General features: G+C 37.9%; 1 protein-coding gene across 7 annotated transcripts in view; it reads left to right on the forward strand.

The window, feature by feature from the left end:
• ARB2A (ARB2 cotranscriptional regulator A) overlaps positions 1-12,629 on the forward strand; it is a 201,303-nt gene that overhangs the window by 167,023 nt on the left and 21,651 nt on the right. For 2 of the 7 annotated variants that reach the window (XM_083404192.1, XM_083404188.1), the window contains exon 11: positions 9,753-11,896. The exons of the other annotated variants lie outside the window; for them this stretch is intronic. In XM_083404192.1, the coding sequence (XP_083260318.1) occupies positions 9,753-9,772 (20 nt within the window). In that variant the 3' untranslated portion in view covers positions 9,773-11,896. Of the gene's footprint in view, positions 1-9,752; positions 11,897-12,629 lie in introns of those variants that run through there. 7 annotated transcript variants of the gene reach the window in all.

Genomic DNA, 12,629 nt, shown 5'->3' on the forward strand with positions numbered 1-12,629 from the left:
CTTGTAGCTTGTTCTCAAGATTCAAGATACATTTTTGATTAATCACAAATGCTCTGGGGTCATGGAGAGCAAATGTGTTTGTGGAGTGTCAGCTGATGCTGTCAGATAAATGTCTTAAGCTTAGCCAGGGTTCATGCCCCAGCTTTAGGCTGTGCCAAATGTCTCCCCTTGTTGAGGAAGATAACAGCTACACTGGAGGCGACTGAGCTGTTTGTTCACTGAAAGGGCTGACCTTGCCATATGGGGCTACAATCAGGTGAAAGAAATAGTGTATGTTTTAATTGAAACTTTTAAGACAAACTTTACTCTTCTTAATTTTACTCATTATTAATGCAGATGAATTCACTGCTTCTAGTGCCATGTTAGCTCACTAACTTTGCTTCTTCTTACAGTTTCAAAAAAAATAATTTTGCCATATAAATTCCATTTTGTTATTTCTTTCTATGCTAATATTCATTTAACATTGTTATTGTGCGAGAAGGAAACAAGGATGTTTTTGTTTTGTTTTTCTAGTTTCAATGCCCGTGGGGCTGAATTCTCAGTGCAAACTAGAAGTTCCAACTGTAGGATTGGAAGGAATTGTTGAACATTTTCCTTTCACATTTGTCTTCAAAATAACAGTTCTGAGCCTTCAGAAAGTGTCATATAATGTAACCTACAAGTATGTCTCCCTTTTGACTTCTGAGTACCTGTTTAATCACATTTGCCACATCTATAGCAATTTGTCTTCTATTACTAGACAGTACATAAATAAGAAATAGTGGCGCAGTTGGTCTGTTAACACCTGGAGAACATTTTGTATCAAGCCTGTCTATGATTTGTAATGCTACAGGCAAAAGCCTGTATCATATGGTGGTGCATAAATAAGTGAAAGCTCTCTGGGCTACTTGAGGACTTTGTTGTAAAACACCTAAAATCAGGGCCTTTTTTCACCTTGTCATAGATTGTTCTTTGCTTCAAACACCATGATCTACTTTTTCTTTCCTCTTAAAAAGTTCATACTGTCATGGGTAAATCAATGGGGCTAATTAGACACAACAAAGCTGTTAAAAATGGAGAGGGAGAAAATAACACATCTGTCATGAACTCCCTCTTGGAAATGAGACATTTTAAATATTTTATGTTGAACACAAAATATCTTGAGGAGATTGTTTCATATTCTGTATTCTAACACAAAATCTCTGTGTGAGAAGAATAATCCTGCTTGAACAAACCATTTAAACAGTTATTTTTTTAAAGGAAAAAAAAGCTTCATAATGTGTTCAATATCTCTTTTACTAAAGAATATATAGTACATAAAATGTTTTATCACAGATAATGTATTCAAAATTTACATTTGGAGACTTTTGGCACCCTAGCAACTTGTCCGTGTTGCGCCACTGCATACAGGAAAACATGTAATTTGGCATCATAAGATGAGAAAGAGCAGTGGAAAATCTTGCCAACAGAAAGAACATTCTCTTTCCAATTATTTCTCTTCAGCCAACATCTAAATCAAATTGAATGCAAATATTTTGCCCATTAGACTAATCTGAATTGTATTTCTAGCAGTTTTTCCTGCAAGATATATTTTCTCCTCTAAGAAAAATATTTAGCACATAATTTATATCATACTTTTCAATGACATGAAACATTTCCTGTTTTCAGCTTGCATAATTTGTACATCTGCATGGGTTATGCACCTGTGAGTTTGAATTAGAGCATTTAAAGCTATGTATTTAGGTTAACAGAACAGTAGTAGCAAAAACTGAGTGATGGAAAAGAAAGTGTCCTACATGCTAGAATGACACAAATTCCATAAGTTGTGCATTCATTAATTTCTAAGTCATGTATGTAAAGCATCTGACTGTGGACATATTCCTTGCTGTGTTTTTTAAAATCCTTACTAAGAAGAGAAATGTCCCTACCTGACATTTTTTTAAAGGTTTCTCCATTAAGACCATTCTGTCCCTTCCGTGAAAACATATATTTCATCTTTGACAACTGTTTCATGGCACTTGGTGTTACTGATGGTGCATGTACAACTTCTCTCTCTCTCTCTCTCTCTCTCTCTCTCTCTCTCTCTTTTTTTTTTTTTACCCCAGGACAGCTGCCAACTGCAGCTGACCCTGCTGTGTTTTCAGCTCCAGTACATCTTATAAAATAAAGTAGTGTTGTCATGCTGGAAACATATTTGAGGAAATAATTCATGACTATAGTTCACCAGACTGAAAGAGAGGCTCTTCATAGTGTAGAAATTATCTTTTGGTTTCTGAGTGAATGGTGACAACCAAAACACTTCATAAGAGCCAGTTCAAGAAAGAGAGTGGGCGTGAGTTTTGGCAAATATTGCCACTTCTGCCCTCCGGCTTAGTTTAAATGCTAAAGCAGAATGAGAAAGAAGCACAGTGGTGATCAGAGAACTGAATATTCTGAATAAACGCTTTATCCAGAGAGAGAATTCTGAATGATCAAAGTCATGCTTCTTAACATGCATTCTGTTTCTCTATCAGCAAATGTGCTTACATTTGCCAAATTCTCAGAATCCTGGCTTTACACTAAAACAAGCAGGCTTCTTGCACTCATTGAGGAGAAAACAGTAAAATATTTTCAAGCTCAAAAACTGGAGATCTGATTGTGATCATGCTCTCAATCCCTATGCCTGCTACTCCCAGACCTTTCTCTCCATCTTTATGCATTTCATTTGTATGGCCTCAACTAAACCATTCCCCTTCCATGGCCATAGTTACAAACTGGGGTACACTCCATGCATTACAACTTCCTGCACAGATAGTACTTCCATGTAGGAAATTGCTTGTCACAGTTTAATGAACAGTCACATGTGACAAATGACACTTGTCTAATTTGCTGCATGCACATGGTAAGAAACTCTGATTGGTTTCCTCTGAAATAGACTCAACTGAGTTTGCTTTCTGTGGTTCTGTGTATACAAGGTGTATGCATTTTCATATGCAGAAATTAGATCTAAATAGGGTATTCATATGCTGTAGTCCTGATAAAATAAAAGGCCAGCAGTTATATTTTATTGCATTTTAAAATACATCAATATTCTAATTTATAGAAAATTAAGAGAATATCTTGCTTGGTCATTCCAACATGTAATTTTCTGTATTGTGAACCTTTTCCTATTATTTTGCTTTTCCTCTCCTCCTTTTAGCATTGATAGATTTTGGGAGCAATAACATCAAGTTAGTATCTTTTTAGATACTTTTCCTGGTTCAGTGTCAATAGTTTAGGAGTGGGAAGTCTCTGGGAGAAACAAATGTCATATGAACATCAACTGCATCCTTTTCATGTAGCTTCCTATCACTTTACAATCTTATGCTGAATGGAAACTGAATGTGTTTGCAACCAAGCTACTTATGAACAGTGCCATTTCTATGTTCTCAAAGGAAGTGTAGCAGGAAGAAGAAGTATGTTTTTGGAATATGCCAAAGGATAAATGGTCTTTCTATGTAGCTTGAATAATTAGCTGTCCAATGAAGTTATCGGACAGGCACAAAGATAAACTGTGTTAGCAGATAAGAAAACTTTCAAAAGCAAAACCTTTTAGACATATGGAATACATAGGGCAACACTTAATTTGTCCTATTATTTTCTTCTACATAAGTGCCACACAAAATATGTAGACTAGATTGTTGGATGTCTGTTGAAGATGCAGGTTTGAGAGTAACAAATGAGATTTACACTTCAAGTGGTGGGTTGTTCAGTTATATAAATATAGCCTAGTGATTAAAAGTCTTTGTGCTAATGTGCTAGCTCCTAGCACCATCATTATCAGCAATGTAATAAGCCCAGCTTTAGTTAATTTAGCATCTAAAACAGAAGCATACATTTTATTGCCTTATCTGTGCCTTATCTGTAGTAAATTGTATATGAACTGGATCCAGCCAATGTTTCAGATCCTAACCCCACCCCACCCCCATAGACCAACTTTGACAGATGAATGGGGCCACCTTGTATCATTATGAAGTTATGCGACTTTGCAGATGTTCACTATAACCGCCAATCACCTGATAGATGGTTACTGCAAGCCCCTTTGATGATGTAGCATCAGGACCCATCAGCTGACTGGTGCTGAGAGCACACCTTCAAAGAGAGTTTCTATAACTGCTGATTGGGAGTTACAGTGAGCACCTTTGAAGTCCATCCGCAGGTGTGGTTAAAATTCCAACCACATCTGCAAACAGTCATTTCTCCTCTGCAAACCAGCAAGTTTATTGGGGCCAAAAGTGTGTCTTCAATGGGGCTTGCTGACAGTGCCAGTCTGCTGATCAGTACTGACAGCTACCCCCATCAGGTGCATTAGGGATCTCCCAGTGGGAACAATCGGGAACTCACTTTAAGTTTCCACTTGTTCCTTTAGATTGTTTTTTACCTGCCCCACATGACACCATGCATGGGGGAAAGTGGTTGTGATTTGAATAAAACATGCTCCTGGGCTAAACTGGGAACTGTGCTGAGCCTAATTAGGCTTATGGGCAGGAGGTTCCCCAACCCTGCAGTAACTACTCAGAAACCCTATTATTCTATCTTACACAGCAGCTCCTTCCCCATCTTCCCTGGAGCTACTTAAGAAAGACCTGTGTGCCCTAACGGAAGGCAGAAGTAAGAAAGCCCAGACCAGGTTGCACACATTCTGTGGCCTGAGAGAAATGTTGGAGCAGCTCCTATTTTCCTGGAGTTCTGTGTGCCCTGACGAAAGATGAATGCCCAGTCCAGGAAGCTTGTGGCATCATCTCCCACTTAGCCTGAGAGGATTTTGTCATGCCACATTTTATATAATATATTTGTTTTAGTACTTTAAAAGTAAAAACTGCCTCAAGTGCCTTGGCACAGAGGTAGTGTATAAATCTAATAAATATATATACACTACCAGTTTCCAGGCTGTCTGGGAGTCAAAAACCTTTACTAGTCTCCCAGCACTATCTGAAGGCTGTTGCCATGGCTAAGGAAGGGAACCAAGAAGAGCTTTGCGGCAGACCAGGTGTGAGTCTCATTGTCTTTTTGGTGGAGAACCACCACATGACACCCACCACTCGTCTGTCACTTATTTCAACCCAACACTTTTCCCCATCTCCAGTGCTTTTTTTCTGGGGGTAAACAGGGGTATGCGTACCCCTAAACATTTTGTGAATCTTTGTACTTTTGTCATTTGTTTTTCCCAATTTGAACTATAAAATGGTGGTTTTCTTGAGTCAAAATGAGAGTACCTCTAAACATTTTTTTAGAAAGAAAGTACTCCCCGTCTCCCTCAGCAGCAGCATTGCCCCTGAGTAATGGAGGCAAGGAGAAGTATCTTTGTTAGTGGGGGGAGGTGAGGTTGCTCTCCTTTCACCATGGTGGCAAAGGCAAAGGTTCAGCCATCTAGGTAGCCACCTTACCACAGTGCCACCTGTTTTTGACCCAATCTGTAACCTTCCACAACAGACATTAATGGAGCCAGTTAATTCTGTGACAGTTCCTTTTGTGTGTGTGTGTGTGTGTGTGGCAGAAAATGAACCAAAGCTCTCAAGGACACCATTTGAGTGGAGGCAAAATCTATAGCCATTGAGTGAGGGCAAAAGAGAGGCCATTCACTTTCATTAGAGGGAATATCTCACTATTCTTGGTAACACATTTGGAAGTAAGGCAAAAGCCCTACAGTACTTACAGTAGGTCACTTGATTCAGGGATTTCCTCATCCCAACTGCATACCCCGGTAGCAATTTATTGTCATAAATTTCAGTAGTTCCCATTGATATCTGTGGGGCAAAGGAAAGGGCCTGCAATATGCAACACAACTGAAGGGTCTCTAGTGTCACAGGCAGGTTGGGGAGACACTTTTATTTCATTTTCCCTAATGAGAAAAGGACACTCAAGGACACTAGTGATGGTGTCACCAAACACTGACAACTTCACCTTTGCTGTTAGAGGGTTGTAAGGGGGACTAGCCCTGTCAGGAGCAGGGACCATCGACCTCCACATTTCATCATGGTCTCATTGAGTCGTTAAGTCAATGATTATATTCCAGATTTCATAATTGCCTCGGAGTGGGCAACTCTATGTATTTCAATGGGTGGAGAATTCAATAGACTGTCCCCTAACAAATTTATAATATGATTTTTTTAAAAAAGCATTTCTGCTGAAGCTAATAAAGTACACAGTCCAGTTCATGTGATCATTCTCAATATTCTGCTCTTATTACTGGAGACTTGCAGTCAAAGATGCGATGGTTTATAACAGATAAGCTCTGTAGGCAGTGATATTACTGTGGCAATATGCAAGAAAGTACAAAGGTAATGTTCATGCTGCCATGGAGCTTTGAGATAGAATTAGATGATCCATAACTAAAAGGTCCATAAACCAAGCCTATTCCTCCAGCCCCTAGCGTCACATTAGAAACTGCAAATGAAAGACCTTGTAGGACTGACAACAAACTGCTTTTCTAGAAATCTAACCGTACAGATTCATTTGCCTGTAAGATTTCCATTTTTATGACAGAGTAGGGAAATTCCAGTTCTGTTCATACAGCCAATTATTGATAGCAGGTTTTCTAGTCAAGCACACCCTATTTTTTCCTGTTCTCTCTTTCTCCCCCCACCCCAGTCTTCTAAATTCAGCCTAATAAGCTCCTCATGACCTGATAACAGACTCAAATTTAAAACAGGAAACAGAATAGAAATGGGTAGTGAACTGACTTAGAAGTAGGGCCATAGATCCATGGTAGAGCACATGTTTTGCATGCTGAAGCTTCCAGGTTCAGATCCCAGCATCTCCAGGTAGGATTGTGAAAGTCCTTTCTCTGAAAACCCTGGATAAATAACCACTGCCAGTCACTATATAGGCTCAATGCTCTGACTTTGTATAAGGCAGTTTCTTGTGTTCCTATAACCTTCATTGGGATCAGTGGCAAGGTACACTATGGGAAATCTATTCAGAACAAATGATAGACAAGGGAAGTATGCTATTCCAGTACTATCCCTAGTGTAAGCCAAGCATCAGCAAGAAATAGTGCGGTGGAAGCAGGGCCTCATCAGCTGACATGAATGGAGAAATAATGCTAGAGGTTGATTCATATTTCTGAAACCTACCTCTAATTTAGTAATCTCTTCCTTCTTCTATATGAACCACTCACAATACATGATGGAAGCACATGGAAGATTGGCTTCTCAACATACTGAAAATAAATAACGTAATGCAAAATTTGTTAGGTACTGTATATATCTATCCAGAATTGACTGCTAGGGCAGTTACAGGTTTTGAGAGGTTAGCTATATTTGTATCTAATAAATCTAAAGGTGTCTAGTGTCTGGAACTATCTTGGAAAAGTCTCCTGGGAGCAAAATAGTCTGGGAATGGGGCATGGGTTGTAGTATCTGCACTAGATTTAGGGTGGTATGGGTGCTCCCCCTGCTCAGGGCGCCAAGCTGAGGGGGTGCAAAATAATAATGATGATGATGATGATGATGATGCCTATAGTTATACAGGTATCTGCTGAGAAGTTCCATAAATAAGCAACTGTGCCAAAAGGAATTACTATGAAAATAATAAGTATTTGGGGAGGGGGTATAAACAGAATGGAAGGGGACGCATATATATTTGTCCTTTTCAGGGGATGCCAAATTTTGTCCTCACTCAGGGTGCCATGTTACCTAATTCCGCCCCTGGTAGAAGTAGTCATTGATCTACTTCATTCACCTCCAGATGGTGGAGACGTCAGGCAGCATCCTGGCGCCTAGGCATCTTCACTTGGTTGCAAGTGGCCAATAGCCAAGTGCAAAATGCTCCTGCCGCCTGGCAAATTTCAAACACTGATGAAAAGCCTTACGTAGCTATGTTCTACAATTTTTCAGCTTACAAACTATGCTGTGTCCCTTTTTAGATTTCTTGTTCTATCTTGGTCCTTAAATAAATAAAATAGTTTTAGCAATAGACTTGCATTATCAAAAAAAAAAAAAAAATCATTACAGGTTTCTACATTTATTGTAACTGACCTTGAAGCTTTAGGATGTGTTGATTCAAAACCCAAATAAATAGCCAGGTGCTGTTTGGTGACACATGCCTTTTCATTTAAGCCATGGATGGAGAATTAGATGCACTGATAGCGGCTGATAGATATCAAGAAACCCAGAGTTCACACTTCATTAAAATGCAGGTTAAATTCTTTAAAGATAGCCATTCAGGTATCTTGTGTAATCTTCTATCAGGATTGTATCTCCATTTCAGTTTGTAAGGCACTACCTGTTTGGAATAGGATAAAGACCCATTGTTATTGTCAGACCTGTTTCAAGCTAAATATTCTTCTAGTCCTTTGTGGCTGCCATTTTTTATCAGGCATTCAGAACAGCTTTCCTTTGCTGATCTGCCATTTTCGGACATATCACTGTTTCACTTGTATGATTTCTGGTGAGACAAGCTCAGACCTGGCTGCTTTTCTCTCAATAACAGAGAAAAGAAATGTCTCTGGTGCCTACTCTGCAGAGAAAGTTCATTCATGTGTAAATTATCAGTTGGCCTTTATTTGCTTGGCCTGTGGAGAGTACACATGCAGATAAAAGGCTCTGTGGGTCAGGGTTTAGTACATGCAGGTTTCTCCAGTGGCCACAATGGCACTGTTAGAATTGTTGTCAAAGATTATCAGACAGGCTAGGATGTCTTATCATTATTTACTTGCAGTTTACAGAGTTAAAATAAAATTCTGCAAGCAGGATTCTATTAGAATGTTAGAACAAAATCCACAGCATGACTACTATAAGAAGTACCTTTCTTAATGAGAAATATATAAAGATTCATACAGATCTGTTTAAGAATATCTGTTTGTTAATATCACAATGTTTCTTTACTTTATTATCTGCCTACCATATCACCCTTTACCAGTAATAGAAAGCAGTTTCATTGCAGCGTCTTCAATTTTTTTGTCTTCCTTATATGTATAGTTGCTAATGTGACTATTGAATCATGGGGAACTGCCTTAAATATGCTAAGATATTTATTGCACAATTGTATATTCTGCGGTGATGTTTGCACTGGCATAAGAAGTAGGTAGCAGCTGCAGTCTATGTGAGGCTGCAGAAAAGTTGTTTGATCTACAAGATCAGTAGCCTGTTACTTGGTTGCCTTTCATTGAAACATAATCAAGAATCATTAAGGCCTATTAGCAGCTGTGTTGTAAGTACATTTTATAATGCAGTTCTCAGAGCCCCAGTTATCCTTACTAAAGTAAAGTTGTTAAGCTACAACTGTCTCTTAGTTACAGGAGGTTGATCATAAATGAGATAGGATACTAAGCTTTTGAAATGGAAATTCAAGACCCACAGGATTTGATCCATCAGGTCAGCTTCAATTCAGACATTTGGGACCAACCTGCCATTGAATGGCTGGTACCCAAGGTCATAGCTGGAAAGAGCACTATTAACATATCTGCATATATTTGTAATGTTATCATGAAAAGAAAAGAAAAATTATCCAGAATGACAAAATCATTTCACATTAGTCTTATTTTTTCCTTCCTAATCATTTTCTTGCCCTTCTTACTAGTGATATTTTATATTGGCTGCATTATTAGCATTCACATACTTAACTGTTTTGCTTGCTTTATTTTTAAAGTTGCCCTTTGAAATTATATTAGTGTTGATAGTTTGACATTGATTTCCTTCCCTTGATACTTTGTTATTTGGGCATTTTAAATGCCTAACTAGTTTCTCTAGAAGAAAAATGCCACACTATGTGAGATTGAAAACCTTATTTCTTGAATGTTTCCCGTTTGGCAGAAGGAAGGAGGTGGGTGTGAAACTCACTGAGTAGGAAGATCACTTGGTTCTTCAGAAAGGCCTCAACACAGCCACTGGTGCAGGAAGAGAAAATTCTGCAGAACTAAATATTTATGGTGTCATACTTGCCCTGGCATTTAGAATACATCTTATATGGTATAGTCCAAAATGCAGATGAATGAAAGCACTGAAATCAGTGATTCATGAGAAGTATTGTGACAGATGTGAATAATACCATTATGATTGCTGTTGCAGATTATTTAGATAACTAATCTTGTTTCTGCTTTTTGTAAAATGCTGTACAGTCTTATGTGATTACATAAATATGCCCATAAGCTAACAGAGCAGAAACTATCTCAATGGGGAATGTAAGGAGGGTCACATATGATTATATGGATTTAAGTAGAGTATGTTCCCGGGTACTTGTGTGCAAAATATATTAGATGTACATATCTGTGTGGGAGCCACTTCTGTGCAGCAACTTTCCAGACCTTCCCTGAAGCATGTAACCCGGTTTATCATGGAAATCTTCATATGAGCTACCCAGAAAAAGCATATAGTACAGTTCTCCTGATACTCCACTACTTCAGAATGCTGTGTCAAAAACTTCCAGGCTCTGGAAAGCTAACATGTCAGAGAGAATGTTTGTAATCTAGCACAGAGACATGTGATTCCCCTACCTGCATTCTGATGTGGTATAATCAAAGGAGGAGTATAATATCCTTCCCCATATATATATATATATATATATATATATATATATATATTCAGTTAAAAGATTTCCAAATGGTGTGACAAAGGAAATCCATCACACATTCATTGACATCAAACCCATCCATTGGCATAAAAACTCCAGGCACCAGTGTCATCAGGCTGTGCAGTTGTTTAGTCCCTGTCACTCCCTGGTAATTATTAGGGAATCCACAGGTGGTTATTGAACCATCATTTTTTAATCAGTGGAAATTATTCATCTCTTTTCACACACAATGAAAGCTCAACTATGATATTACAATGTTTGGCACCACTATAAAAAAATTTGCCTTGCTGAATTGGACAAAGTTCTAGTCTTGAATTCTGCTTCCAATAGTAGAAAGGTAACAAATAGGACATGAGAGTGATAGCCCTGTTTTATTCCTTTTTCGTGATGGGTGATATACTACTTCTGAACATCGAGGACCCACTTAGCACTCTTAACTAATAACAGTTGATAGATTTATCTTTCATGAATTTGTCTAATCCTTTTCATAGCTATCTAAGTGAGGGCCATTTCCCCAATGTGCAGTGAATTCCATTACTTTTATATATTGTGTAAAGAAATATCTATTTCAGTCTACTACAGCCCATCCGTTTTATTGGATAGCCCAAGATTCAGTACTATATTGTGAAATAGAGATAATCTAGTCACTTACTCCACATTGTTCATAAAGTTATTGATTTCTGTAGTGTTCCCCTTAGACATCTTCTCCACCCCCAACACAAACTAAACTGGACTTGCCTGTGGCTGCAATGTAAGTTTACATATTGGCATTATATTTACAGTTTTCTTTTCAATTCTTTTGTAAATGTTTTCTCTTCCTGGACAAATGATTTCCAGTAAGCCTTTTCACTTCAAGATCTTTATCTAGTTGGCTGCAGCCAAGTTAGAGCCATGCACGATACAGATGTTTATTATGAATAAAATGCCTTCAGTGCCATAGTGTGCTTTCAAATGGGAGTGTAATATCACAAACACATATTTTGCAACAGGTTTTTTGAAAAAACAACCTGTGAAATTTTCCATGAAAAATGTTCTGGGGGAGGGGATGACTTCATGTGAACTGTAGCAAATTTACACACAATAAATAAATTAAATCAATAAATAAAGTTCCACAATAAATACCTGTCTGGAACTACTAGATTGGGCAAAGAAAGTGGAACCAAGGGTCTTTGGAAGAAAAACTAAACTTGGCTGAAGTCCTCCCAAGTACATTAGAGGAGCAGAGGGAAAGGAAAAGCATGCAAACCCAAAGCTTCATTCAGCTCATAGAGTCTTGTCCACTTAGTGCTAAACCATGGTTTAGTGTCGTATGTAAACTGGGCTACTGTTCTTCTGGCTCACTTCCAGCATCTAGTGAATGTAAATAAACATTTGTTATTGGTTTTTATATTTATATTTTTGCCTTTTCTTATAGTGAATTTGTGCTTTTTGTTTCCCAGTTTGTGCTCTTTTTCAATTTCCTCATGTGAGCACAATTTAAAAATAATTCCTCTTGCCTTTCATAACTTCCTTAATTTGCATTTTGTCTATGAGCATTCTTTGGTGCTTTTGAGTCTTTTCTGATGAGTCCTATAGATTGCTATTGAATCTATATTATAGTTGTTTTATATAAACTACAAGCTTCGTAATGATATTTCAACCTTCAGTACCTTCATTTTTGAGAAACTTCCCCTCCTGAATATTGATGAAGGAATATATTCCACTCATATATGTATGATTGTGAAAGCACATTTGCGCCTGATCTTGTGTACCGCTTAGGTTTAAATCAAGAATCACTTCTGCTCTTGGTGATCCTTATTACCAAAATGTCATAAAACATCGTTTATTATATCCAGAAATAACATATGAATTTACAATTTATGCACTCATTTTTTAAACAGTTGAAGCCACTCATTAGTATTGCTTTTTCTACTTCAGCTACCTCCTTGGTTTATTTTTTACACCTCAAAATTAACATTGTGTTTTGGTGAGGGAGATTCTTACTTTAACCATAAGATTCTGCCGATAGAAGTTTGGAAAGAATTCCCGCCCCCCTTCAGATTTCTAACTTAATGGACTCTATACCTTCTTAGGATTTTAGAGGAACACTACCTTCAATAAACTTTCTCTATCCTTGTGTA

The sequence above is a fragment of the Podarcis tiliguerta genome, assembly GCF_965153285.1.
Source record: "Podarcis tiliguerta genome assembly, chromosome: 11".
Classification (NCBI taxonomy): Eukaryota; Metazoa; Chordata; class Lepidosauria; order Squamata; family Lacertidae; genus Podarcis; species Podarcis tiliguerta.